We start from the raw sequence: 27989 nt of genomic DNA on the forward strand, positions 1-27989 counted from the left end.
CTACTTCAACCAAAAACTACATTTTTCTATATTTATTTATAGCAATAAAACTACTACTAATGATGAAGTTATATGATGTCTTTATTCTGATATTGTCCTTTGTTCATTTGTTAATCTGCCCTGATCTAATATTGATGAATTGATCTTTGTGTCTTTGATGTTTTCTATATTTTGGACAATTTTCACATTTTCTAGTGTTCACGGATAATATCATTGACTGTCTCAGATGATTATTGAGCTGATAAATGTGATTTGAATTAATTCATTTGCATTAAAGTCCAAGTAAGGAGGAGGAGGAGTTCACTCTGATCCACAAGCTACAGCATGTTGCTACTAATGAAATGTTTGTGATAATGGGTCGCTGTGAACTCTGCATTTTGTATTTAAGAACAATATATTTTTATTTGTCAGCAGATACCTGAAGATGGTCAGTGACCAAATGTTGTATTTATTAAAGTAAGACAGTTTGCATGTGTTCTCTTTTTCCTTTTTAGTACATTTACTCCGCCAACACAACTATCAAGAAGATTACTCAGGTATGCAAGAGATTTTTTGATGATGAATAGTCCAACTTTCTCTAGAAAACCTGATATCACACTTGTTTCAAAGATGCTTTAGTCACAGAACACTCTAGACAGAGTAATTTTAACCTGAACTTGTGTGAAACACACTGAGGTGACAGATGTGACAGATGTGTTGGCCTGGCTCCTGTCAAACTGATCACGTCACTACCGACAATCTCCTTGTGTACCAAGTTTTCCAGCACCACAGTGACTAAATGCCAGCCTGGTCTGAGTCTGTCTCCAGAGAGCAGAGTTCCCACGCCCTGAATGCCAGTCTTCAAGTAACCAAAATGGACGGGTATTTTAATGACCATAAGAGCTTGCGGGCGGGACAAAGAGAGCACACAGAAATAACTCTGATTTCTGAGCAGCTGGAGGTTTGACTCACTTAAAACGAGCTGGAAACATTAAGTGGATTCACACACTTCTATTACTTATTATCCAGTTGAGGGTGGTGATGATGACTAAGTGAAAAAAAGCTCGTTTCCTCTTTGCAGAACCGTATAAACCTCACAGATGTTGCCTGAAAGGGTGTGGTGTGCCGAAAAAGCTCGGCTCCGTCTTACAGCCAGAGACATGAGTCAGCTGAACGACGTCTTTTCTTCACAGAGAGCAGAAACGCATAAAGAAGCCCTTGTTCCCCAAAACGCTTAAAAAAATCTTACAAAAAAAAAAGTTCAAGGATTGCACACAGAGCAATATAAAATGAAAAAACAAAATAAAAAAAGGCCAATACTGATGTTAATATCTCACTATAATTAAAGTATTTAGTAGATTTCATTTAAGCAAACAAGTGTCTCCTTGATATTTGAAAAACTGACAACATCACATCTCAAGGTCCATTTACTTAAAGTCTTTCTTCAGAGCTTTCAGCTATATAAACACATCATTCATTAGTGGATGGAGTTTGTGCAGTTGTCATGGAGACGGCTTTGTTGACATGTGAGCTCATGTGGAGTCGATGCTATAATTTCATCCGAAGCATTTTAAGGATTTATCGCCGTCACGTTGGCTTTAAGATTAAGAATGAACGTTCTTTGGAAAATGTTAGTTTGACCAAAAAAAAACAAACTAAGTAAAGTTTAAGAATCACTAAAAAGCAAGTGAGTGGATCTTCAGCTGGGTTCTCAGTTTGGTTATTAAAGCAAATGTCTACCGATTGAGCCAAATTATATATATTAATATAAAGTTTGTCAGCAAGAGATAGGACCTAAAACAACAGCCTAAAACACAAATAACACTCAAAAAGACAACAAATTTCCTCCTCAGTATCAGGAAGATTCAGGATAGTGATGAACAGAGCAGGACTGACAGACATCCTCTCATCATTAAGACTAAAAAAGGCCATCTTATGGTTTGTTCTTAATAACTTTGGGTACTCTATTCATAATCTATAGCCCTCTTTTCAGTCATGCACTCATTCTATGTTAATCTGGTGGCAATTTAACGTGTCGGTCTCATTTCTAAATAAGCACCCAAGTCGCTTTTATGTTGACGTCACAACCGATATATTTCGAGGTTGAATCTGGAACACTTCTATTATATTTTTAACACAATAAACAAGTCTGAACTGAATGCTGTCAGGCTGCAGCAGCACAAGGCCAAACAAGCAGAGAGAGAAACTAATGCTTCCTTTTTACCTTCTTACATCACTGTAAATTTAATATCTCATCATCATCATCATCATCTGTAATGTACAAAACTGGTGCAATAAACTAGGAAACACTGTGAAAGAGACCATTTTCAGGCGTGAGATCGATCTTCTCATGTCAGATCAGTGTGTATTAGGGTTGCATTAACACCAACTGTTGCATACATTAACACCCACAGAGCAACATGCTTTACACACAGTTTCTGAGAGCAGCATTAACGTCCTGTCAGTCAATGCCTGTACATAAACAAGACGGCAGGACTCACTCTCTATTAATGTTAAATGATGAAGCTGACAGTAGCAGTGGATTGACTGTGAGAAGAGGTGGTGAGCATCTCTCACACTCACGATTGTCACAAAGGCTCAAAAAGGCTTTTTCTTTGCCGTCATAACATTTTAACTCACCACTCTCCCTCCTTTCCTATTTCTCTCTCTATCTGTCTCTATCTCACTGTGCAAACATTGTCTCTTTCTGTAAAATAACCTGTCATGTCTGAATAAATGACAAAAAGACAAATCACTTCAACAGACAGGAGAAACCAGCAATGTTACGTATTAAACAAGAATTTTATATCAGCGGTTCTTTACTGATCCTTTCTAAAGTGACAGTTGTTCACACACAGACACGTACACACACATATCAGACCATTGTCAGTCTTGGGGACTTTACATAGACTTACATTCATTTTCTGGAGACTTACACTAACCCTAACCTGAACCACTGAACCTAAAAATCTGCCTTTTCCCAATTGAGGACACCGTTTTTGTCCCCAATTGTGCAAACCATCCCCAATTAAGAGGTCTTAAGTCTAAAATGTGTCCCTAAAAGTAGCCTATGACAACACACACACACACACACACACACACACACACACACACACACACACACACACACACACACACACACACACACACACACACACACACACACACACACACACACACACACACACACACACACAGTTTTTACTATGTCACTTACATTCATTTCCTGGAGACTTACCCCAACTATAAGCATCACTTGCTTAAACTTAACCCTTGCTGTAACTGTAACCACTGACCCAAAAGTCAGCTTTTTACCAATTGGGGGCACAGCTTTTGTCCCAGATTTCATAAGCTACCCCCAATCACAGTGAAGCTTTCACACCCGAATCCTGCCCACTATAACCACAGCAGCTTCACTTCAGTTATGGGTTATGTTAAATGTACTTCATTGGTAGTAATGGGGGAGAAGGTGGACTTGTGTTGCCCTACTGAAAGCATCTAATGCTCAGCCTCCTGAACCCAATACATACTATACACACTACTGGTCAAACATTTCATAACAGGCCCCATTTTTCCTCAGAGTGGCATGAACTGGGATGGACTGGAAAGAAGGGTGAAAGCAAAGCAACCTGCAAGTGAAGAGCGGTCAATAAAAACTGGAAAAATGTAGGTGTTCTACAACTTTTGACCAGTAATGTATGAGTTACATGATATAGATTCCAGCGCACAGAATTAGCACTAGCCATCAGCTAAATGCTAAAATATGCAAGTGGCTGCTAGATTTGCTTCACTCACTACGCCCCAAAAAACAATGGTAATCTATTGAGAGGATGGTACGATTTGAACAGATAGACTGTGAGTTGACTCCTTCTGCTTGCCTCCGCTCACACAGCCATGCCAGTCAACCTCAGACAGCACTGTAAACATGTGGAACAGGCCAAGATTAAAATAAATAGTACACTTCAGACATTTCTAAAAATACAACAAAAAGCGAAGCAGCTGGGTTTAAACAGTGAAGAAATGCAACCAGCGAAGCTATACGTCAAAAGTTTTCCTCAACGATTTGAGCTTCTCCTGAGATCCAAACATGGAAATATCAAGAAAATGTGTGTGTGAGCTCTGTGGTGACGGCACATTCATATTTTCACAATGAAGACAGCAAACTATGGAGACCAGGAAATCCTCAATCATTCAATTACCAGGCATGACGCTGACATTTTTCTTCTCAGGAAGCTCTGTGTCTGTAATGTAAAGTATGTGACCTTCCATATGAGAAAGAAACATTATGCTACCCACATGTTTCATATTGCTTATATGCTTGTGTTCCTTATGGAAGTAATATGAAGCTTCTTGTAGCTTGGACGCTATGCTTCAGGGCAGCAGCAGTTTATGTTGCAACTCTCCCTGCTACTGAGGCATCATGGGAGTAAGCAATACCTTACAGGAAGTTACACAAGGAGCTCACGGAGAGCAGTGAATAACAGGAGATCGGTTGCAGAAGAGGAATTTGTGTGACATGTTTATTTCCAAAAAGATGATTTATTTTCTTCATCCTACTATGATGGCGTCACACACACACACACACACACATTAGAACAAATGCGGTTATTTTCCTCGCCTCTGGGCGTTAACACCAGAGTAGAGGAGGATTGGATGGCTCGCTCACAGGCTCACTGACAGGGTTTGGTAAAGGGATATTATGACTTCAAGAAGAACCCCTGCTGATTTTAAACATGGGGTTTATTTACTGATCACAGGAGGTATTACTGAGCCTGTAAAGTAAAAAAAGAAAAAAAGAAAAAAGGAGCATCAACTCTTCAGTGACTCTGCAAGAACTTTCTAAACTTTGAGAAAAATAGCAGAAGCATCTTTTTGCACAACACCCCTCTTCTCCGCTCACTACAATGACTCCCTGTTGCCGAGCAGCTTGCATCCACTTAAGTAACTCTGGTGCTGCTCATTCCTAACTCCAAACAATGGTCAAACCCTAAACTCCAATGCTACCACTGCACAACTGACCACACTGACATTTAGTCACTCTGCGGATGTTGCGGTTACTCATCTCAGTCAGTGAGTCTTCCATGTTCCCGTCCCTGCAGAGGTGGAATAAACTCTTCACTGAAGTCTGGACAGTAGAGTCGCTGCGGGCTGAAAGCTGGCCTTTTCCTGCTAGCACTTCCTTCCATTTAATTTCTCATAACAAAAATATAATCTCTGAGCAGTTGAGCCGTTTTCGTTGTTTGTTTGCAAAGGCTGCACTTCCAGTTTTTCATGTCATCTAACTGTAGTTCCTGTTGAGTTTGAATGCTTTGGACAAAAGCCACCAATAGAGTGTACTGAAAAGGAGCTTGGTACTGTAGGGTTGATTGTATAACCATCATGTACTTGTGGGTGGTTGCAGTTGGCTGTATGCATGTCTTATGGCATGTTGTTAAAGACGAACATTTAAAAAATTTACCAGACCTGAATATCTGCTTCATGTCTACTACTAGAGCTGGGTTGCATAGACACATTTTATTATTTTTTTTTCTTTTTACCAAATACCTCGATATTGATATTGCAATGATATTGTAGGGATGACTATTGGTGCTTTCAAGAAATATTTACAGAGTGAGATTTTTGGTAAATAATATCAGTGTTGTGGGTAAAATCATATACATACATCACTTTACTGTAATGCAGACTTTAAAACCAAGAAAAGTCAACGATTATACAGAATTGTGATATTACGATATGTAAAATCTAAGACGATATCTAGTCTTATATCACAATATGAATACAATATTTAATTATTGCCAATTGTCCAGCCCTATTGACGACACATTTTTCCTAAACATTGACTTAAGTAGCACATTGGTAGCCGAGTGGTTACTGCACATGCCACATAATGGCAGCGTCCCCTGGTTTGATTCCAGCTAGAGATCTTTGCTGCAGGTCATTCTTCTCTCTCTCCCTGTTTCCTGTCAGTCTCTATGCCATCCACTATCAAATAAAGGCAAAAATGCCCAAAGATAAATCTAAAAATAACACTTAATCTGGCATGTCCATGTTATTCCCACTTGAGACGCTGAGCTTGAGCTGAGAGGCCAGAGAGCAACATATCTAATACAACAAAAAAATAAAAAGATATGTAAAGAAGGCCAGCAGCCTATAACATGTTGGTTTAAAACACAATAAGCATCAAACTAGACATGCCCATGTTGATATAGCTGAACTTTGGGAAGCATGTTCACACCATCATAAAGCGATGTATCATGTGAGGATGGACAATACTCAAGATATTTATGTGAAAAAAGTAATTAACTTTTTATAGTGGTGTTAAATTACTGCTTTGGTTTTAATTGTCTGAATAAGTCATAACTATCTGTCTTTGCCTTAACTAGTTAACAGCATCACTGCTTTATTAAGGTATTTTGCCTCTAGATATTTGGTGTGAAAGTGCATCACCAGCCTCGGTGTACCTGATTGGATGGATGGTAATACCTGCACTCAACCCCCATGCAAGCCCTTCCCCCCACTGTTCCCTAAGCTTTGGAAGAATAAACAGGAAGGAGTTTGTGATAACAATCTGTATGGGCTATGCACGTAATGATGTCATCAAGAGGAAGCCAACACACACACACACACACAGCCTCCACTTCCTTTTAAGGAGACGTGAGTCAGCCAGGCAAAGGCGAACTGAAGCCGGCAGTTTGTGTATACACACACACACACACACACACACACATACACACACACAAGGAAATACACAAGTGATTGTTTGGACAATTAATGTTTGTTTAAGCACTTCACGGCATAATGGGTGTTCACTGGAAAATGTCATTGGTTCTAGCCAAAATCAGGGTGGCACAGCTGTTTCATTCATTTAAACGCAGTGCAGGAAACTCAAAATGTCCCGTTTACAAGTGCAGCACATTAACAACATCCAAATGAAAGTTTTTGGACTGGACAGGGACAAAGTTACCAAGCATTGCCATTAGTTCATACTAGTACATTGTGTAAATGTCTGTTGCTTGTTCTCCTGCATTATAGATTAACTAGGCTGCGACTGCTTGAGGGACTGTAGATTTCTGGCTCATGACTGGAAGAATGAAAAGGGGATTGTGTGGTGGGCTTCCCCTTCCTAGCCCGTCAAGCGCCAGACTAAGCCGCTCTTAATACTTAATTCTCCTCAACGCTTGACTGAGCTTTTGACAGCCACCCAGCTCACAACCTACCAACTTAATCCCGGGTTTAAATTATTTTCTCAAACTCACGCAGACAAAACAGACCGTCAACAGACACCTGAGGGAGCCGCTGCTGAGGGTCTGCTGAAGCTAAACACTACGAAAATCATACAAATTATCTAATTCATGATTATAACCTCTTCCTATACCCAGATCCTCAACTGTGCTGGTACAAAACAAAGATGTGTTCCATATTTATATTCTGGAAAATGTGGAAATGTCGTCATCTTTTCAAATATTTAATCTCTGTGGGGCAAATTCTGGCTAATTCTGATAACATCACATCTATGAAAAGCCAATCCTTGTCCTTTTATCTGTTAGTCAAAGGCGAAACAATGGCTTATACACAGAGGTCCTGATTATAATGATGGTATCTGGATAGGTTTTTCATCACTGCATTTTGAACTAGTGCCACACAGCTGTTGTTAAAATGGGGATGCTGGCAGCTCTGTGACAACAACATGCTCACCAGGACAATGACGATATGCTTCCCGTCTTCACCATTTTAGTTTAGCAAGCACAGCTGAGGCTGATGGGAATTTAAATAGTTTTGGTAAGAGCATTTTAGACGAGTGAGCAATTGAAAGAGTTAAGGCCTTTAAGCACCAAACCGATAAATACTGGACAAAAGAAAATGTTGACCTGATGTTGGCGCTGGATGAAAAGTTAGGAGGTTCACCAATGTTATTACAATTATTCCTCTGGGTACCATCAATGTTCCATGAATTTCATGGGAATCTACGAGGAAGTTGTCGAGATATTTTAGTCTGAAGCATCTGATCCAGACGACATTATAATCCCAACAGCAAAACCTCTAGAGTCTCTTTCATTGTCACTAGAAGATCATTCTTATTGTGTTTTTGCAACCCTCTTACCTTTATTTACTTTGACACACATCACATATTTCCTATCTGATCAACACTCTTGCTAAACAGTTTCACTTTCACGAACAATAAAAAAATGAAACAGTTGCCATGGCATCTGTTGAGCACATTATGCCCCAAAAAGCCCCCATGGCCTTTCCTCTACTGCCACACCAACAACAGAACAATATGCATTTTTTTTAGCTGTACTACTGGCAACGCACCAAGACCAACGAAGACATCAGTATGTTGATTTTCATGTCCAACTGTTCGTATGTGATGTGAAGGTGCTGCCACTTCTCAAGCTGTGTTACTGTAGGCTTTATACTTTAAGTCATGTTTGGTACCAACAAGTCATGTTTGGTACCAACCAAGTCATTGCTCGCAGTAACTCTTCATGTTAAACCAATCAAAACCTAATCAGGGATTGTGTATCATCTATGATGCAAGTAAATGTAACTAATAGCATCTAAAAACAGGATTAGATAGGTTACATTGATGTTCTCCAACCTTTATATACACTATAAAATTAGATAAAATTAATTATTTGCACTGTATGATGATGATGATGTTACATACATGCATATTCTTTATATATTCTTTATCTGTCTGTCAGATAAATCTGGTAGTTATTCCTTTAAGGAAAAAATATTTTTAAAAAAGATGCCTTGTGCAGAACATTAGGTATGTCTTGATCCTGCTTTTATGAAATTAATAACACATATTTATGTTTACACCTCCAATAAGGCGGAGGTTCCGTGTTTTGGGACAGTTGAGAGTGAGATTTCAAAGGTTGAGTTGTGAGAGAGGGATTAAGCTGTTGATTGTGCTCATGCTGCACAACCTTCCTCTTTCTCTTATTTTGTGTTTGTACATTTTCATGGAACAGTTGGTCTACTTCATGTTTAGACAACATTGGATAAACAGCGAGTGGTGAGCTGAAATAATCCATCAAATAAATCTGGAATTTTGATCATCAACAAACCAAAAATGGCCTGATTGGATCCTATTAAATATTATTATTCATGATCTGTGGAAGAATTTAAAATAAAGTTGTTTGTGTCTCAACCATGTGGGCCATTTTTCATTCATGTGTAGTAATGACCTAGATATATGTGGGTCAGATTAGGTTTCAGAAGTGAGTCTGTGATTTTATACATTGACAGATGCTCCATCATTAAAGTCACGATTACAAATGTCTGACTTTTATATAAATCTATACTGTGATTGTGTTATTAACAGTGTTTCTATGTGAAGAGAAGTGTGTGTGAGGATTAAATAACCTTAATTATAATCTATTTTCCATTTGTTTTGACTGTCTAACACATGGAAGACATTTAGGAACATACTTCTTCAGTTAATCGTCAATATTTATCAAGATCCTGTCAAGTTAAATTTAACAACATTCACATGCCAACTATGTGCTCGCGAACAGACTCAGCTGGAAATAAACTATGACTGAGTGTGATATTTGGGTGTAATTCATACCAGGTCTGAACCTTTACCACAAGCTTCCAAGAAAGGGAGCTTCCTTTCAGCCCCAAATTCCAGGACTGTAATCATAACTGTGATAATCAATACCTGACACCAAACTGAGGAGAAAACACTGAGCTTTAAAGGTAAACATCTGACCATAACCGGTAATGAACGGTTAAGCCTGAAAAAACATTTCTCCAGTGGAAAAAAGGCTTAGAAACAGATTAATATTGTTAATATTAACCTCATTGTGACGCTGTTACTCTTGTGTGCTTTTAAATGTTATCAACTTTGTTTCTTTGCAGTTTCTAGAGAAGGAACATTATCATCTCTTTGCCATTGAGCCAATGTTAGTCTGCAGCTTGGCTATGGTTATATGTATCTGTATGAATCCACTAGAAGCTAATGTTAATGTCGTAGTAAGTGGCTACAAGCTATTTAGCATAAGCACTGGTTAAATTGCCAAATTTGACTGCTGGCAAGTGAGTTTGCAATCAGAACCCAACAGTTTCTTTAGGTGTAATGATCTTTCTTTACTCAGTTAAAGAACTGTGATTTACAGGAGACATTAGCATCAAATGACTTATAGATTCCTACTGAACAAATCTTATGTTTTTATTATAAAGAGCCCAATGAAACCAAAGTAAAACACCCAAGATTCTGTCCCATAAGTAAGAAAATCACACTGACATGTGTAACTATGCTAATAACTAAAGATCCAGCCTTGCAACAGAACGTTTCTCAACAGTATGACATGTTACTCACTTCATATGTCTAGGTAAGTACAGTAGTTTTATAGAAAATGATTTAATATTGTTTTTTAGCTGCCTTTAATGAACACTATTTCCAATAAGCCCTTGATGCTCGAAGGCTAAACGTCACTGCTCAACTGAAGAGGCACTTGAGGAGTCATGGCTTACAGAATAATGAACAGAAAGGAGGGAACAATGTACAAGTTTCTACACTGAAGATATTACAATTAGGAAGCTAGACATTTTTAAAAGAAAGCAAGTTACAATGACATGAGTGCTGACTGTAGCATGAAACTAATCGCTTAAGTTTGTTTCAACTCGTGATAGCAGCTGCTGTGGTGGATAATGTATTGTCTTAGAATATTAAAAGTTAACTCCAGGAACAAGCCTCAGTTTCTTTTAGAAATACTGATGAAATAGTTACAGAAGCTATTGAAACAGAGGCTTAACGTCATGACATCATGACTTTGGCTCTCACTTTGCTTTTTCCCTCTACATAAATAACCAATACTTAAATCAAAGTATCATTCTGAGGTAGTTTTGAATACAGACACATAAAATTTGATGACAATACTGGAATCCAATCTGCCTGTTTGGAGATTTGTGGTTCAACTACTCAATCTCCATTATATTAAAATTCATGGAGACACTGAATGATACTGTCAGGAGCTTTAAGAAAAACAAAAACCATAAAAGGAGTGTCTGACATATCCAGGAAACTGAAAGTAATTGTGAGTTTATGTAAGGAGATTGAATTACAGGTAATTCTGGTTTAAAAAGGCCTAAAGCAAGTTTAAATATGGATTAGCACATATGGACAAGCACTCTGAACAAACATACAGGAAGTACATAAACAAGCTGAAATCCCCAACAGCAAGATGTAACATGTGGGGATTTGATTAATCCTTTTTTTTTTTTTTTTTTTTTTTAAACCAAACTGTCCTCACAGCTTTATGAGTAACCGACTGGTAAATAATCACCAGAACCAGAAGCTGCAGTCGGATATTTCAGCTGACTGACTCAACAAACACAGAGAGAGATTTTTCCTGGAACCAAAACAAGCATAAAAATGAAGAAAGTGATTATGAGGTTCGAAAAAATGCTGCACTAGTGTTAAAAGCACACACTTATCATGTTGACTGCACATTTCTACATTCCTGACTTGTATTAAAAATTAAAACTTTGATATAAATTATTGTGACATATTGACATGACTATGACCAGTATGGCTGCAATAGGGCATTAGAAGGGGCTAACACTTATCTCTATTAATTCATCTAATGATTATTTTTCCATTTATTTGATTAACCATTGAGTCTAGCATTCACAGCTTCTTTGGAGGCCACAGTGATGTCTTCAGTTGGCTTATTTTGACTTATTAACAGTCTCAAACCTTAAATATTCAATCCTCTGTCATCTATGACAAAGAAAAACAGCAAATCATCACATTTGAGAAGCTGGAACAAGATATTTTTCGCTTCAAATATGACTAAGATGACTATTTGGTTTTGAAAATAAAAGCAGATTCATTTTCTGTTGATTGACTGATACAAAGCTGCAGTCTAATGTACAGTAGCAGCACACATGGATAAAAGTGAATGTGGAGCTTTTAAAAACCTTCAGTCACAAGGAGTGAACCCTTAAAAGAAAAAGTGCTACATCATACAAAATAATGAGTCATCTTGTATCTACATGAACCAAGTAGCCTCCAGGTCGGATTCAGCTCAGGTGACGAAGGTTGATTAATCATGACATCATCGTACATTCACACTGTGGTAATTTATCAGAACAGCATGTCCGCAAAAACAGCCCCTCGAGTCACAGTCAGGTGAGGATCTGTGAGGACATAGTCACACCTTAAAGGGCGATTCGAGGTTGCAACATGATTCAGGTTTAGTCATCTGTTAATGTATGTGGTCCACATGCATCCCTGCTTCAAATCTGATGATACATAGACTGAACCACTGCAAACACACATGTGCTAGAAGGGAAACTGGACACTTGATTCATGTTCTGTATGTGCCGTTTACCTCATCCTGTCATTATTAAGCTGTGGCACCTAACTTTCTTTTTTCTAGTGTGCATGTGAACTCTGATTGTAGTAGTTCATCCACATCGGTCTGTTTCCACGTCTCTATTTAGGTATGAACAAAGCTGAGGCCAGCAGACAGCTGCCGATTAGATATCAAGCTGAAGTTAGTCTCTGACAATCACCAGCTGGACAAGTTTGACCCAACAAGGTCTGCACTGAGTGGAAGTGAGTTTAAAGTTCAATAATTAGCTGGACTTCTGCCTACTGTCAGTATAGAAAGTCTATTTACATCAGTGACTGTGATCAGAGCACAAACGCTCCTCTGCTCCTCTAAAATATCTGTGACTCCATCTGTCACACAGGAGCTGACTGTATAACTCTGACCACATTGATTGTGTTCTGTAGATCATTTTGACGTCTCATTAAAAACATATTTAACTCAAGAAACATGCAGTATCTTGATATACGGCCATATCGTCAGCTTCTATCTAGTGGTTGATGTCTAGAACTATTGGCCATAAACTGCTGCTGTTCTTCCTCTTTAAGGTGAAATGGATGAGTTACTAGCTACTATGTTAATCCACACTAAGAGATCTTTTTTTTTTTTTTTTTTTTTTTTTACAAAATCCTTTGACAAATTCACCAAATTTAATCAAGATCATCGATTTAATAACCAATGCAGGTGTTTTTAGTTTTGTCTGATTAGACCTTCTGTCAGGACGGTGTTGGTGTGTACTCACTGTCTTTATTGACATGTACCTGACTCTAGTGCTGGGCAATATGAACAAAATCAAATATCACAATATTTTTGACCAAATCGATATTGTGGGAATGACTTTTGGTGCTTTCACAAAGAGTTTTTTGATAAATATTCATCATTAATATGGATATAATAAAGTGGGTAAAGGCAAATCATAGAACAGATAGAACAGTGTGGTATGTTTAGAAAATCACTTTACTGCAATGCAGCCTTTAAAATAGGAAAAGACAACATTTATATCATATCACCATATCCAAAATCTAAGACGATATCTAAGTCTAATATCATGATATTGATATAATATCATTATACTGCCTAGCCCTGCCTGACTGTGGACTAGTAGACAACCAACATTTTTATTTGTAACAGCAAGAAACCCACTGACATTACAAATACCGCTGTCTCAATAGGTCATGGCAGTGAGCCAGCCTACATGATACCAAACTGAAGCAGCTAAATTTAAGTCAGCATCATTAATTTATTATTTACACCTGCGCTTTTCCTTTCCTGCTGCATGTCAAACTATCCTCTGTGTAAAAGGCTAATTATACCTTTATTTTCCTTATTAGTGCATGAAGTTTGGTGATCTCATTAGATTCCTTCGTTATCCGCACCTTCAACCTGAGCTGAGGTCTAATCAGCCAGAAACATAAAAAAAAAAAACGAATGACATCATCAGGCTACGAGAACGTGAGGTCCTCATGTGAAATATTGTTTTTCTGCTGATACTTTGCTTTGATTAAATATTTACAGAATGATTCACTTTTTGTAAAAACATGTTGTAAATTATGTCCTTTAGCAGCTCCATTTTACAAAGTGGGATGACATAATAATACTGTTGCATTCATGGATTATACGGTGTGTAATAGTGCAGAAGACGCCAGATAAATCGATACCATCCATCAATGAATGAATAAACACAGAACAATGTTTGTGATTTGGCTCTGGTGCGTGTTATTTCTGAGATGCATACTCATAAATATTCCACAATTAATCTCTTAAATCTAGTCGCAGCCACACCCAACTTCTTCACATTGCAATTCCATATACAGAGTAGTGCAGGCCAACCACAGTGTGCAATCCTCACTGCCTACAAATGACTGTTTACAGGTGGATTTAAAATTGTTTGACAGAGGAAAGCTACTAACTCCCTAAAGTACAGAATTACTAACTCTCTGGTATTCAGAGCTGGCATTCTTTCCTGCTGTGTGGTCTTCAGTCAGAGATTAGTCCGGTTTACAGCACTGACAGTGTCTCTGAACCCTGTGATAGCAGGAGGAGAGAAGAAATGAACGTAACATTACACTAATAGACCTGAATCTACCACCAGCATCTTCACACATCTGCTTCTCACAGACTACATTTATAAAACAATGCTTATCAAGCCCCTGCAGCGACTTTTTTACATTTTCATGCTGGCAGGATGACCAGCTGGTGAGCCACATCCTCCTCCTCCATCCCCCATCCTCCCATCCCCCTAGTCTCAATCTAAAACTGGGGTGCAGCAACAGCTGATCTTTCAGGCTTGTCTATTTATAAAACTCTATTACAGAACAGGCCAACTCATCAGGGCTGACATACCATCCTGTCAGAAGAGTGCCAGTGAGGGACTTGACCCTCTCTGCTACTTAAAGGCACAGACTTTCTCTCTCTCTCCCTGTGCAAAGATGTGATGTGACAGAAAACAGGCCACGGTGACGCTCTCGTCATTGGACTTGTGCCTAACTAACTACAGCAAGAAAACAGATGAGGATTCATTCATCAGAAAAAGGAGTCTCCTGTTTGGATATAGTGTATCTGCTGCTGCTGCTGCTGCTGCTGCTGAGTGACTGACTCTGCAGGTCAAACTCCTCGACTCCTCCTCAAAAACCTCAGCCGCTAAACATTCCTACCGCTGCAAATGTAGCCTGCAGATAGCACAACAAGAAACCATTACCAGTGGCAGGAATGTGCAAACCTCAGACCTATCACTGCAGAGTAAATAGTCAGCAAAGCAGTGAAGGAAAGATTAAAAATTCAATCTGTGTAGGGTACTGGGATGAGGGCCAATTCACAGCTAGGAAATGATGAGTGCGTGTGTGAGTGTTTGTCAGTTAACGGTACTATGCAAATGTCTGTAACATCCGGGGGTTAGCTCAGACCCAACTTCCTCTCTGCTGAAGAAATGGTGTATGGTTATGATGGCAGACATAGCTCAACTTCTGAGGCCTTTTGATCTTGCAGCAGGATCGTCAATTTATTTAAAGAAATGCATTTTTAAACAATAAATAATGTTTCTGTTAATACTCCACTAATATAAATGATTACATCCTCAAATACTGATGCACACAGCTGCTTTCTAAGGTTAAGTGTCAGGTTTTGCATTGGGTTGTAGATGATTTTCCTTTGACATAAAACTCTAAATATTGATTTTCAGCCCTCATGTAAGTGTAGACAAAAAGCTTTCAGGGCTTCACACTTCAAACCAGTGTGACTTAAGCCCTAAAGACACACCAGACATGATTCCTCCCACAAAAAACCTCAATTTATCCTCCACTGGGCTCATCATAATAAAAGAGATTAGAAACCTTGAAACGGTGCGATATGTCACAACACGACTTCAGCACCTGTTAGAGACAACTGTGTGCGACTGCTGCCAAGACCAGTCCTGCTTTATTGAGGGGAAGCCCAACCATTCCTGCAGGTTTGCACATGAAAGGCCTATTATTGAGTTCAGTAAACTGGTTTTAAAATCAGCGGGGGGTCATGTTTATGTGTTTCGCACACTTTGAAAGCACGGATAGATATTTCTGGAAAGAACAGTGAGCAGAGTATAATGTGGAAGTGCAAAAAATAGCAGCTGTAATAAACAGTTTGGTTGACAGAAACGTCAGTTTAGGTTATTATCCAGCTGTTGCACACCTACATATAAATCATAAACATCCCTGAAGCTGTTAAAACCTGCTTATATATGTTTTATTTACACTACCAAATACTAACATCAACAATAATAATAGTATTCAGCTTCTACTTAATTTAAAGGACTATTCTTTCTCATTTTATCATATTTTTGCTCATCAAATAAAACAAATACTTGCAGCCTGACATCAATCTATATATAATTGTATCATCCTGATTTTCCATTTAGTCATTTTGCATTACTCTGTACACACACCACTTCCTGTGTGTCTGTCATGCCGCTCCTCTGAGGTTTCTTCCAAATTCTTTCACTGTTAAATTACTTTTTTGGAGGGAGTTCTTATGTTGTAAAGCAGATTGTAGAATCCCTTGAGGTAAGTTTGTGATTAGTGATATGGGACCATATAAAAAGTAATAACTTTGTGTTATTGTCACTCATAAAAGAACTCTTCTTCTTCAGCTTTTTAATTTAATGAGTTTATATTCTACCAGTTGGGCTGCAACTAATGATCATTTCATTGCCACTTAATTTCTTGATTAATCAATGTTTCATTACGTGTTCAAATGTCTTGTTTTGTCCAAAACCGAAAGATATTCAGTTTACCATCATATAATACAAAAATAACTAATATAAGGAGCTGGAACTTATCATTATTTGCCATTTCTGTTTGAAAATTGCATAAACAATTCTCAAAATGTTGTCAAGTAATTTTCTGCTGATTGACTAATCACTTAATCGACTAATCATTGCAGCTGTTACTACCAGGCAACAATAATATATATTTCCTAATAAGTACAATAGCAGACTACATGGTTTATTATTGTCATTGTTGACATTAAATGGAACTACTGTATTATGGCTGCCAGCAAGGTAGATGATTATAAGCTGGCAATGGCAATGTGTAATCTATCAAGACTTAATGATTAACGTTGTTACACATTATTCCAAGGTATGGAGAATTTTGGAGTTTACATAGTAATGGCCATATTTGGGGTTGTTTCAAACACCTCCTTCTCTTAAAAGACCCAAATTATGATTTGAGGCATAAAAACAGAAAATTAGAAAAGTCACTAAATGTCAGAAACTGTCATGTCTAACCACAAAAACTAGAGGAGAGGCATTAACAGCACATCTACCAGTATGTAGGTTTTGTGGTCAAATGTTACCAGTGGGGGAGGAAGTATGTAGACACTTTAATTCAGTAAAAGTACTGCAGTATTATGAGTGATGTAGTATGTAGTATTACAGTAAAAGTACTGCAGTATTATGAGTGATGTAGTATGCAGTAATACAGTAAAAGTACTGCAGTATTACGAGTGATGTAGTATGTAGTATTACAGTAAAAGTACTGCAGTATTATGAGTGATGTAGTATGCAGTATTACAGTAAAAGTACTGCAGTATTATGAGTGATGTAGTATGCAGTATTACAGTAAAAGTACTGCAGTATTATGAGTGATGTAGTATGCAGTATTACAGTAAAAGTACTGCAGTATTATGAGCGATGTAGTATGCAGTATTACAGTAAAAGTACTGCAGTATTATGAGCGATGTAGTATGCAGTATTACAGTAAAAGTACTGCAGTATTATGAGCGATGTAGTATGCAGTATTACAGTAAAAGTACTGCAGTATTATGAGTGATGTAGTATGCAGTATTGCAGTAAAAGTACTGCAGTATTAGGAGTGATGTAGTATGCAGTATTACAGTAAAAGTAATGCAGTATTATGAGTGATGTAGTATGCAGTATTACAGTAAAAGTACTGCAGTATTATGAGTGATGTAGTATGCAGTATTACAGTAAAAGTAGTGGTTTGGTCCCTCTGACTGATATATTATTATATATGACATCATTAGATTATTAATAGTGAAGCATCAGTGTTAGAGCAGCATGTTACTGTTGTAGCTGCTGGAGGTGGAGCTAGTTTACACTACTTTATATACAGTTAGCTAGTTTAGTCCAGTGGTTCCCAACCTAGGGGTGGGGCCCCTCCAAAGGGTCAGCAGATAAATGTGAGGGGTGGTGAGATGATTAATGGGAGAGGAAAGAAGAAAAAACTAAGTTCAGTTGTTTTCAGTTGTTGGACTTTTTCTCTAATCTTTGATTTTTTGCTGAAATATTGGATCATTTGAACATTTATTGAAATGAAACCATGTGAGAAGTTTAGAGGGAAAAATCACTATTTGGTGGAGCTGTTAACAACAATCTGAAATGTGAGCCTGACTACACACTGCTTTTTGTAAGACGACAAAAGACAAAATGTTTGAAAACACCAGTTTAAAGGACCGGACTAAGTTTTAATTAGCATATAATCACCCGAATATAAGAAACTTTTTTTTTTGATACCTTAGAATAAGCCCTACATAGTCTCCTCTTTCATGGAGCTCGCCATGTTTCTACAGTAGCCCAGAACGGACAAAACACCGCCTCTAGATGAGCGCCTTTCATGTTTTTTTGCGAGTTTCGTTCTCACCTAAATTCACCTACACACTCAGAAGAGGAGGGGGGATGTATATTCATGTCGTTGCAATTTGAAACCTCGCCACTAGATGTCACCAAAATCCTACACACATGATCCTTTAACCTTTTAATAATGTGTTGCATTTTAAAAGCTTCTTATATTCTCTAGTGTCTTAAAAAAAAAAGTAACTAAAGCTGTTAAATAAAGAAGTGGAGTAGAAAGTATAATATTTCCCTTTGAAATGTTGTAGAGTTGAAGTATATAAAGTAGCATTTATACCTCAAAATTGTTCTTAAGTGCAGTACTTGAATGAATAGTGACTCTTCACCACTACACAGAGCTGAGGAGGAAGACCTGATGAGTTTTTGTCTTATTCAACACACAGAGACAAACTCTCCACTCACCTCTCTCGCTATCAGATTTAGGGCATCGTCCTCTGCCGTCGACCTCTCCTTCTTGGTGGATCTTTTTCGTCCTGTGCCCTGGGTCCCCATGTTTGTTTCTTTTCTTATACCAAACACTCACAATGTCAATACACTCACACTTGTGGTCCAGCCAGGCACCGAATAATCCACACAAACACAGAGCAGTACTAGTTTAGTGGCTCTCATGTGTCGCTGAGATGTTCAGATTCACAGACTTCTCAGAGGAGATGAAACAAACCCCGTGGCTCATTGTCATACATCCGTCTTCACACTTCTTCCTGTGTTTTCTGCAACGACGCGAATATCTCAAAAGTAGCAGCGAGCACGTGTGTTTCTGACGCGTTTACTGACGAATTAAACAAACAAACGCTGAGCTAAAAATAAAAATTAAGATATGATAGTACTTTTAACCAAAACCCCCCCACCGTAAACACGTCTTAATCTGCCCCCCTGTGTTGATTGGCAACAGTGTAACTCTTCCAGCAGACGGATACTCAGCTACAGACCCGGAGCTGTCACACTGACGAACTTCAAAGTCTGTACTCAATCATGATGCCTTCAGGGGCTGTCGGATATACGGCGCACAATCAGTGTGTGGTAAACGCCATGTGAAAAGTGGCAGGGTCCCTGTGCAGTGGGAGGGACCTCCAAAAAAACACATCTCAGCCACTAGATTCAAGTAGCCTAACTATAAAAGAACAACTGTGTTTTTTAGTGTGTTTCTTTGGACTGTTTAAAGGTGTACTATGCAGGATTTAATATATAAGAGTCACTGATAAATGAGGGTTGGCAAGATGAGCAATTAAACAAATATGTTAAAAAATAGTTTTAAAAGCAGCATCAGGTTTGTTAAAATGTACTTTTTAGTATTTTTGTTGGTTTTATGTGATTTGAAATGACATTTGCACCATTTTAAAAAACAAACAAAAGTAAGGCAAAGCAGCTTTATTTATATAGTGCATTTCATACCCAGGGACAACTCAATGTGCTTTACATAAAAACTAAACATTTAACAGTAAGAATTGGAAACAAAAAACATAAAAACATACAATTTGAAAATTAAAAATACCCCCCCCCCCCCCCCACACACACACTAATAATAAAAATATAAATAAATAAATAAAATTAGACTACAATAGATGTGTCAAATGGTGTAACCACAAAAGAATGATGAATATTAAATATTTTATCCACCTACAGTGTATTTAAGTGGACTTATACTAATAATGACTTCATTTTTTTTTATGTTGATTGACATGATTACCCAGATTAAATGTAATATTCTGAACAATTGTATTCCATTACCTTTATTTAATATAAAAAGTTATACTGTAAGATCATGCCAAACTAGTTGATATGGTGTTTTATTGAGAATTTAGTGTTTTTAAGCAAGTTGAATTATTTGGTACAAAGTTTTTATGGTTACACCACTTAGACATTTTTACCATAATCCTCTGATATATTCTCTCAAAATGGATTAAAAGCAGAAATTTGATGCTGGGTCCACAAAAAAAGAATGTGTGCAAGTTATTCATACGTTTATTTTCACATTTTAACTCGTTTAAATTTGACTATAAACCACATGGACACAAAAAAATGTCCTTGGCCCCACAAATCAAAACAATGGATAGACTCATACAAAAGTAATCCCTCTGAATCATCAGAATGACCAACTAGAAGTGTGTAGCAGTGTATTTATCTGCAGAGGCTCTTCCCTCTGCCTGCCTGTATTTTCTTATTATTTTTGCTGTGTTTGGATGTTTCTGGGCGTCAACCTTTGGGCAGTGGGTGTGTAGCCTTCAGTCAATAGCATGCAGGATCTGACATCAAGACTCATAGCACTGGTATTATTGCAGCACTGCAGCACCTTCCCCGCAGGGCTGTGCAGAGGTGTGAGCATGTTTATTTTATGCATCAGAGCGTTAACAACAGTTAAACAATCAGAAAATAAGTATTTCACAGTTGATTCACAGCTTTGTTCTCACCAGTGCTGCTCCCTCTCTTCATTCATTCTCTAGCTCGCTCGACCAGTGTTGCTCCCTCTCTGAGCCGAAGAGGAGGGGCCAACTTTGAATGTTTACTTACCAACTGATGCATCCTGTATAGTATACCTTTAAGGATTTTAAAATTCTTCCTTCATCTGTTCAAAATGTCATCAATTTCAAATTTAAACCTGTGGCAGCTTTTCTCATGTAGAATATATTCATTCATTCATTCATTTTCTTTACCGCTCAGCTGACACTTGGTTAGGGTGAGGTATACTGTGGTTAGGTCGCCAGTCAATCACAAGGCTAACATATATAGCGACAGGCATCCATTCACACTCACATTCACACCTATGGGCCATTTGAACCCACCAGCTGGCTGATGCCACTCTGTGTGGAGTTTTCATCTTCTTCTTCTTCTTCTTCTTGCATGTTCTCCTCTTTTTTATTGTAAATCATCTCTGTCTTTTTAATATTATTTAGGTTTAGTTAATTTTGTGCATATTTTTTTTACTGTTATGCACCACAGCACTAAGGGAAACACTACTACTACTTAGCAATAAACCTGTTGCTGATTCTAAATATAGGACTTTAAATTAATATATAGTATGAATTAGTTCATGTTCATGCTTCACATTGTTATTGGACATTTAAATATGCATTCAGTTGCATTTAAATGTCGTAAATGTTACATAAATGTAAATTGTAATATTTTTTTATTGTGCTATTATAAACACAATCATAGATTTAGTCATATTAAATTAAACATTACTGTGTAGATAAATATAAAATAATTACGACCATTGTGAATGTTTTATGTGTGGTAGGTGTTTTATTTTTCCTTTTAGAAGCAATTATTCATTTATTTATTTTGCTTGCACTTTTAAGGACTGCACTTCAATTCCGTTGTACTTGCACAATGACAATTGAATAGAATAAATTAACTTCTATCCTAAGTACTTTTGAGAATTGTACTTTTTATTCCACCCCTGTATATTATTTTATACCAGTGAGGAAAGATACATGAATGAAAGAGCACCATCTGCTTCTCTTAACTTCTTAATTACACCCTCAAAAACTTTTCCCACCACAGTATTCCACACCCACTAAGGCACTTCAATTAATTTAAGTATCAGGCGTTTACAAGCAGCACTTGAATGCACCATCAACCTCTGGACTCCATACATGTTCAGGGGTTCAGTTTCAGCCAGAAACCACAGCTCCTGCATGGGCTATCTAACTCTCTCACTCCCCTTTGCTATTTTTAATGATGATCACCGAGCTCTAAAAACAGCGACGTGTTTCTTAAAGAGATACACAAGTGTTCAAACTTTGAATGGCTTTTCACTGCCAGTCAACTCCTCACAATGTAGATCACAGCATGCTGAGGTCATGATCCAGTGTTGTAAACTCATTAACCACCCCTTTCATATTGTGTTACTTTTACAGTCACCAGCTAAATTAAGGTGGAATTATTATATAAGGAAATATGGGATTCCCAAACATACATTGTTTTATTATGTTGTGTTTTAATCATTCCTATGTGAAATATTTTGAATCGCAATCTTTACAGAAAGGCACCATATATTCTTTTTATTCTATAACTGGAATACACATAACATTTTATTTAATTAAGGCTGAATTACACGTCTACCATTAACTAACACAACTAACAAAACTAAAAGAAACTGAGAGACAGGATGTTAGGATGCTTTAAAATAATCTTATTATTATTATTTATACTGCATTCCCAAACCAACACATTTAATACATTTTAATGTGTTATCAATAGTTTATTGATTGCATATGCCAAGACACACATCATTCATGTTTACAGTTTCTTTAGGGGGTTAAATTAGGATTATTAGTGTACAATAATATAGTTTGTATTATCCAATTAATAATTACATTTTGTATTTGAGGTTCTTATTAAGCCAGTTATAGTTTTCTGTCGATGTGATCATAATCACAAAACAATATCAACAGGATCAGTTTAATACAGACAAATGCTCTTAAACTGTGAGCCTGACAGATTATTATTACAGCAACAATTTAATATATACAATGCCGCCCTCTTGTGTTGATACTGTTTAACTGCAGGAAACACACAAACTAATCACAGCCTTCAGCCTACAGTAAGGATATATATACACAGACAGAGTGGACACAGTGGGTTTCTAATGATTTATACTAGTTATTCATCCATTCATAGAACATACTCAACAATACATGCTGATAAAAGGGGATTAAGTTAAAAGCATGCTGTGCAAAGTAACAACAGTTTGAAAATGACTTGTTTTCTTTATGTGATGTATGAATACATCAGTGTGATAGAAAGAAACTGAACTCAGTCTCTGTTTGAATCTGACATTTAGCTGAGTAGACGGAAAACGACACCAAACTTTGTAAAAAAAAAAATGGGGAAAAAAATAAAAAAAATCCCATTGTTCTTTTGGTTTCTGTTTGCCCACCAGATAAATCTTCCCCAGTGTCACTGCCAGGAAACATGGCCAATGATGTACAATGTTAGTCATCCTGTACGAGATCTGATGAGCACAAATGATAAAAATATATGTGCTGCAAGGTTTTTACGGCTCAGCAGTGTGGGTGCACATAAGGAAGTGAAATTATGTCGACCTTTTACAAGTCAGGACTGGACTTTGGTTTTACTTCTATTTTCGGTAAAGCAAGGTGAAGCTTGAGACAACAAACAGCACGCATTAAATCGTCTCAGCAGTTTGGAGTAGCTGTTTGCCTTTTCCTGGATCAGGACAAGAGGACTTTCTCAGACTTTTGTTTTTCTTGCCTTTCCTGCATGTTTTTTTTTTTAAATCTCTCACTGGTTTGGATTTATAAGTGAATCTTTTAATGGGGGAAACTCTTCCAAGGGTGCCAGGAGCAGCTCACCTCCAGAGTGACACTTTGAAAAGACATGTCCAGACTCTTAGGGTTAAGATGGTACTTCTGGGAGGCTCTGGAGTGGGAAAGTCCAGTTTGGCTATGAGATTTGGCAGGGATGAGTTCTACACTACATCACCTACTGTGGGCTGTGAGTTCATGACACTGGAATAACATTTACTCAAACTAAAAACGTCTCATAAGATTAATGTTGAAGGAATAGTTTCAAACTTTGGGAAATATGCTTACTTGCTTCCTCGCCAGGAGTTAGATAAAAAGATTGACAGCATCCTCATATTTGTCTGTTTCATATTAAGCAACAGGAGACAGTTAGTAGAGCTTAGTATAAAAACACCAGAAGCAGCAGTATGTCTTTTCATTGACTTGCTCCTGTAAGACAACAACACCTTGGTTTTGGATGGATTAAACAATTGAGATATCACATGTTAATTAAAGAGCTTTAGGCAGAACCAGGTTAGCTGTTTGAGCTACTTCTACTCATGTATTTCCAATTTTCTTTGCAACTTTATACCTCCACTCTACTACATTTCAGTGGAAAATATTGCACTTTCTATTGCCCTACATTTATTTGACAGTTTTAGTCACTAGTTACCTTGGAAGGAATATACGCTCGGCTCATAAAATACAACACATTGTTAAAGATTAAACCAGTGGTTCCCAGCTGTTTTGGCTTGTGACCACTTGTATAAAAGCAAAGTCTACAGTTGTTTAGGGCTCCTTGTTCCATCTCAGATGTCAACGAGTTGTTAAAAGCTCCACTAAATAGCGATTTTCACTCTAAACTTCTCTGGTTTCATTCAAATACCTGCTTAATGCTGAAAGAGGTCAAATGATCCACTATGTCACAAAACAAAGCAAGAATGTTGTCCAGATTTTTCTTCTTTCCTCTCCCATTAGTCATCTCACGACCCCTCAGATTTATCTGCTGACCCTTTGGAGGGTCTTGACCCCTAGTCTGGGAACCACTGGACTAAAATAGATAACTGTATGTTAGGTAATTCATACTAGCTCCAGCTCCAGCAGCTACAGCAGTAACATGCTGCTCTAACACTGAATAATATATCAGATATTGCAGAACGGCTACTCCTACTTTCATACAGACAGTACTGTACATCTAGCTTCTAATAGGATTTTTCATGCAGGACTTTTACTTGTAGGGAAGTATTTTTTCATTTTTGCCGTGTTGGCACTTTTACTTCTTGGTCCTTGTCAGGATATGGGCAGCTGCAATTCCAATAAACTGAAGCTGTTAAATGGCTTTTACAGGGAGACAGGAGAGAAAAGATCATTACAATAATCTCTTCTGCAGGTGACAAAAGCGTGGATAAGTTTCAGAGTCTGACTGAGACAGAAAGAAACACGTCTCACCTGGAAGGCAACTATAACTTTTATATGGTGTTAACCTTCTCATCTAACTCTGGGCAAGATGTGTTAAACTATTCCTTTACCGTTTGTCATTCATCATTATTTGATCTACTGTCTGGCATCAGCACTATTACATCTTACAATTTCATACACATGTTCTGATTTTCTGCTGAATTGTAAGTTTCTGTAAGTTTCAGCTGTGAATGTATGAATGAACCCCGTCTGGTGAAACTGTGCTGTCTGCCCCCCCCCCATCCCCCTCCCCAGGTGCATATATGACCCGAGTGGTGCATCTGAGTGATGTCACACTTCGCTTTGAGATATGGGACACTGCAGGGCAGGAAAAATACCACAGTGTCACCCCACTTTACTACAGAGGAGCCCACGCTGCACTCCTGGTCTATGATATCAGCAAAAGGGTAAAAAAAAACCAGACCCCCTGACTTATAGGAAGACTTATCTTGTCGTTTCTTGACTGGTTTATGAGCCATTGTGTATATTTATGTCTTACTCTCACCATAGGAAACATTCATCAGAGCTCAAATGTGGCTCAAAGAGCTGGAGAACCAGTACATCCAAGGATCTACTGTCATATGGCTGGTGGGCAACAAGGGAGATCTGGCTCAGAATCGGCAAGTCTCAGTGCAGGTACAGACTCAGAAAATAATAAACTTCATCAATCCGAATGATTGAACTGTACAATTCTGATTTCTGTATGTCATCACACAGGAAGGACAGAGTCTAGCCAGTCATAAAGGTTTATTCTTTATAGAGACATCAGCTCTGTCAGGAGAACATATCAGTGAGCTGCTGCAATCTGTGGGTAAGTAAAGGCAAATATAAATAAGCAAATACCATATATACAGATATAAATATGCAAATATATACACTGATAGACATATAGTCATTCTATTGATGTATCAGTGCAGTCACCACATGTATTTTAAAAAAAGGTCTATTTGCTCTTACAGCTATGATAAATTAACCTTTGTGTAGTCCTCCCGAGTCAAATTGACCCAGTCTGTTTTGACTGTTCCTTCTTTCCTCCCTTCCTCCCTCCTTCTCTCTTTCTTTCCTTCCTCTCTCTTTCCTCCTTTCCTTCCTCCATCCCCCTTTCTTCCTTCTTTCCTTCCTTCCTCCCTCCCTCCTTATTTCCTTCCCTCCTTCCCTTCCTTCCTCCCTTCCTTCTTTCCTCTGTCCTTCTTTCCTTCCTTCCTCCCTTCCCTCCTTCCTTCCCTTCCTCCCTTCCTTCTTTCCTTCCTTCCTCCCTCCCTCCCTCCTTCCTTCTTTCCTCCCTCCCTCCTTCCTTCCTACCTTCCTTCTTTCCTCCATCCTTCCTCCCTTCCTTCCTTCCTCCCTTCCTTCTTTCCTTTCCTCCCTCCTTTCCTTCCTTCCTTCCGTCCTTCCCTCCTTCCTTGCTCCCTCCTTTCCTTCCTTCTTCCTCCTTTCCTTCCTTCCTCGCACCTTTTCTTCCTTTTTCCTCCCTTCCTTTCTTGACTCAAGGACAACAGGAGGGTTAAAAGGGAGCCTATGTTTTGTAATTGTTCTGTTTTCATTTATATTATTTATTATATTCTGTAATATGGCTACTATGAAACAATTATTATTATTCAAATTATTATGAAAAACACAGGATAAGGACTCAAAAACTTTTAAAGTAACTCTTGAATATCTATTATAATTAAAAATGTCAAATGTTAATGATATTCATATTTTCACAAACAGATATTTCCTTCACAAGTTAAGAGTGTGTGTGAGTCATTCCAGTGTAAGCATTAGGGAAATGAAAATGAGTTGAAGGCTGCATGTTTGAGTTTAAAAGACGCAATCAATATAAATGTGGCCCTAAGAAGTCAACAATAAAAGCAGTATTCATTCTTTGAGGTTTGCTGGTTGGCTTCCACAGTATGTCTGCATGTGGCTGTATCCAGTTTTTCTGTCAACAAACAAAACAATAAAGAATAATTTAAAAAAATGAGAGCGGACATAAATTCACAACAGAAACAGTCTCCTGCAAAGATTAATAGCTACTCAGTGTTGCTTTTAGTGATAACTCTATATTAAATGCAACATGGTGATGACAGCAGAGTGTGTGTAATAATTACTCACCCATGAAATTATTGCTTGAGCCTTGATCTTGAGCCTTTCTTTTCATATAAGATCCAAATGCAGCACAAAGGCTGCAATGTGGCAATATCTGAGACATGACCCACAGCCTGGATGTGGCATGTCTATATATCTAAGAGCAATTAAAATAAGAAAGCTGGACTGGGATATTTATTACCACAAGTCAGCGTCCCTGCAATGAAATGCTTTAAAGTAGGATTAAAACTCAGTTAGAGAAGAGATCTGCCTGAAAAACTAAGAAAAGTGCAATTACCTACCACTAGAGGGCAGTATATACAAACATCATCAAACGTACTTCATCATCATGAATCTAAAAGTATTTATGTGCAGTAAGAAACGTACAAAACAACTGTGTACGAGTCTGAGATTGGTTCCTGCTGCCAAAAATAAAAGGTGTCAGTTCTCTTTTACTGTTTGAGCTCCTGGCTGCTGAAATGTCTTCATGTTCCTGTGTCGGACCTTCTTTAACAGAGCTGTGTTTCAGCCCACAGGGTGTACGAGAGTATTGGAGGGCATCAGGGTGGGCTGTCAGAGTGGCAGGAGACACCAATTGTGGAACTGCAACATAGAGACACATCTAATCCTTTTGCATCCTGCTGCAAAGTTGGACCCTAACCTCTACAAGTCTATCCGTTTCATCACTGTCTGTCTCATTTTCTCTCTGTCTTAATCAGTTAGAAGCTGCACAAAGCAGCTGAAGGTGGATATCTTGAATATTTC

At 37.9% G+C, this 27989-nt stretch overlaps 2 protein-coding genes across 2 annotated transcripts in view; one reads left to right on the plus strand and one right to left on the minus strand.

Annotated features, from left to right (window-relative positions):
- The window catches only part of lrrfip1a (leucine rich repeat (in FLII) interacting protein 1a), a 56362-nt gene extending 36983 nt beyond the window's left edge, over positions 1-19379 (minus strand). Inside the window, exon 1 of the mRNA XM_062431334.1 lies at positions 18853-19379. Coding sequence (XP_062287318.1) covers positions 18853-18942 — 90 coding nt within the window. The 5' untranslated portion in view covers positions 18943-19379. The remainder of the gene's footprint in view (positions 1-18852) is intronic.
- A 4347-nt stretch (positions 19380-23726) lies between these two features.
- On the plus strand, positions 23727-27891 carry LOC133993205 (ras-related protein Rab-17-like). The gene is made up of 5 exons (XM_062432086.1): positions 23727-23907; positions 25410-25561; positions 25665-25790; positions 25872-25965; positions 27754-27891. The coding sequence occupies exons 1-5, from the start codon at positions 23727-23729 to the stop codon at positions 27882-27884; spliced, it is 684 nt and encodes a 227-aa protein (XP_062288070.1). The 3' UTR covers positions 27885-27891.
- The last annotated feature ends 98 nt before the right edge of the window (positions 27892-27989 follow it).

Source organism: Scomber scombrus, chromosome 13, assembly GCF_963691925.1.
Source record: "Scomber scombrus chromosome 13, fScoSco1.1, whole genome shotgun sequence".
Classification (NCBI taxonomy): domain Eukaryota; kingdom Metazoa; phylum Chordata; class Actinopteri; order Scombriformes; family Scombridae; genus Scomber; species Scomber scombrus.

Excerpts from the sequence above, each read along its gene's own strand:
- LOC133993205 (XM_062432086.1), top strand. The coding sequence starts at position 23,727 with ATGGGGGAAACTCTTCCAAGGGTGCCAGGAGCAGCTCACCTCCAGAGT. Across the intron at positions 25,791-25,871 it reads ATCGGCAAGTCTCAGTGCAG|GAAGGACAGAGTCTAGCCAG; the intron begins GTACAGACTCAG and ends GTCATCACACAG. Across the intron at positions 25,966-27,753 it reads TGAGCTGCTGCAATCTGTGG|CCCACAGGGTGTACGAGAGT; the intron begins GTAAGTAAAGGC and ends GCTGTGTTTCAG.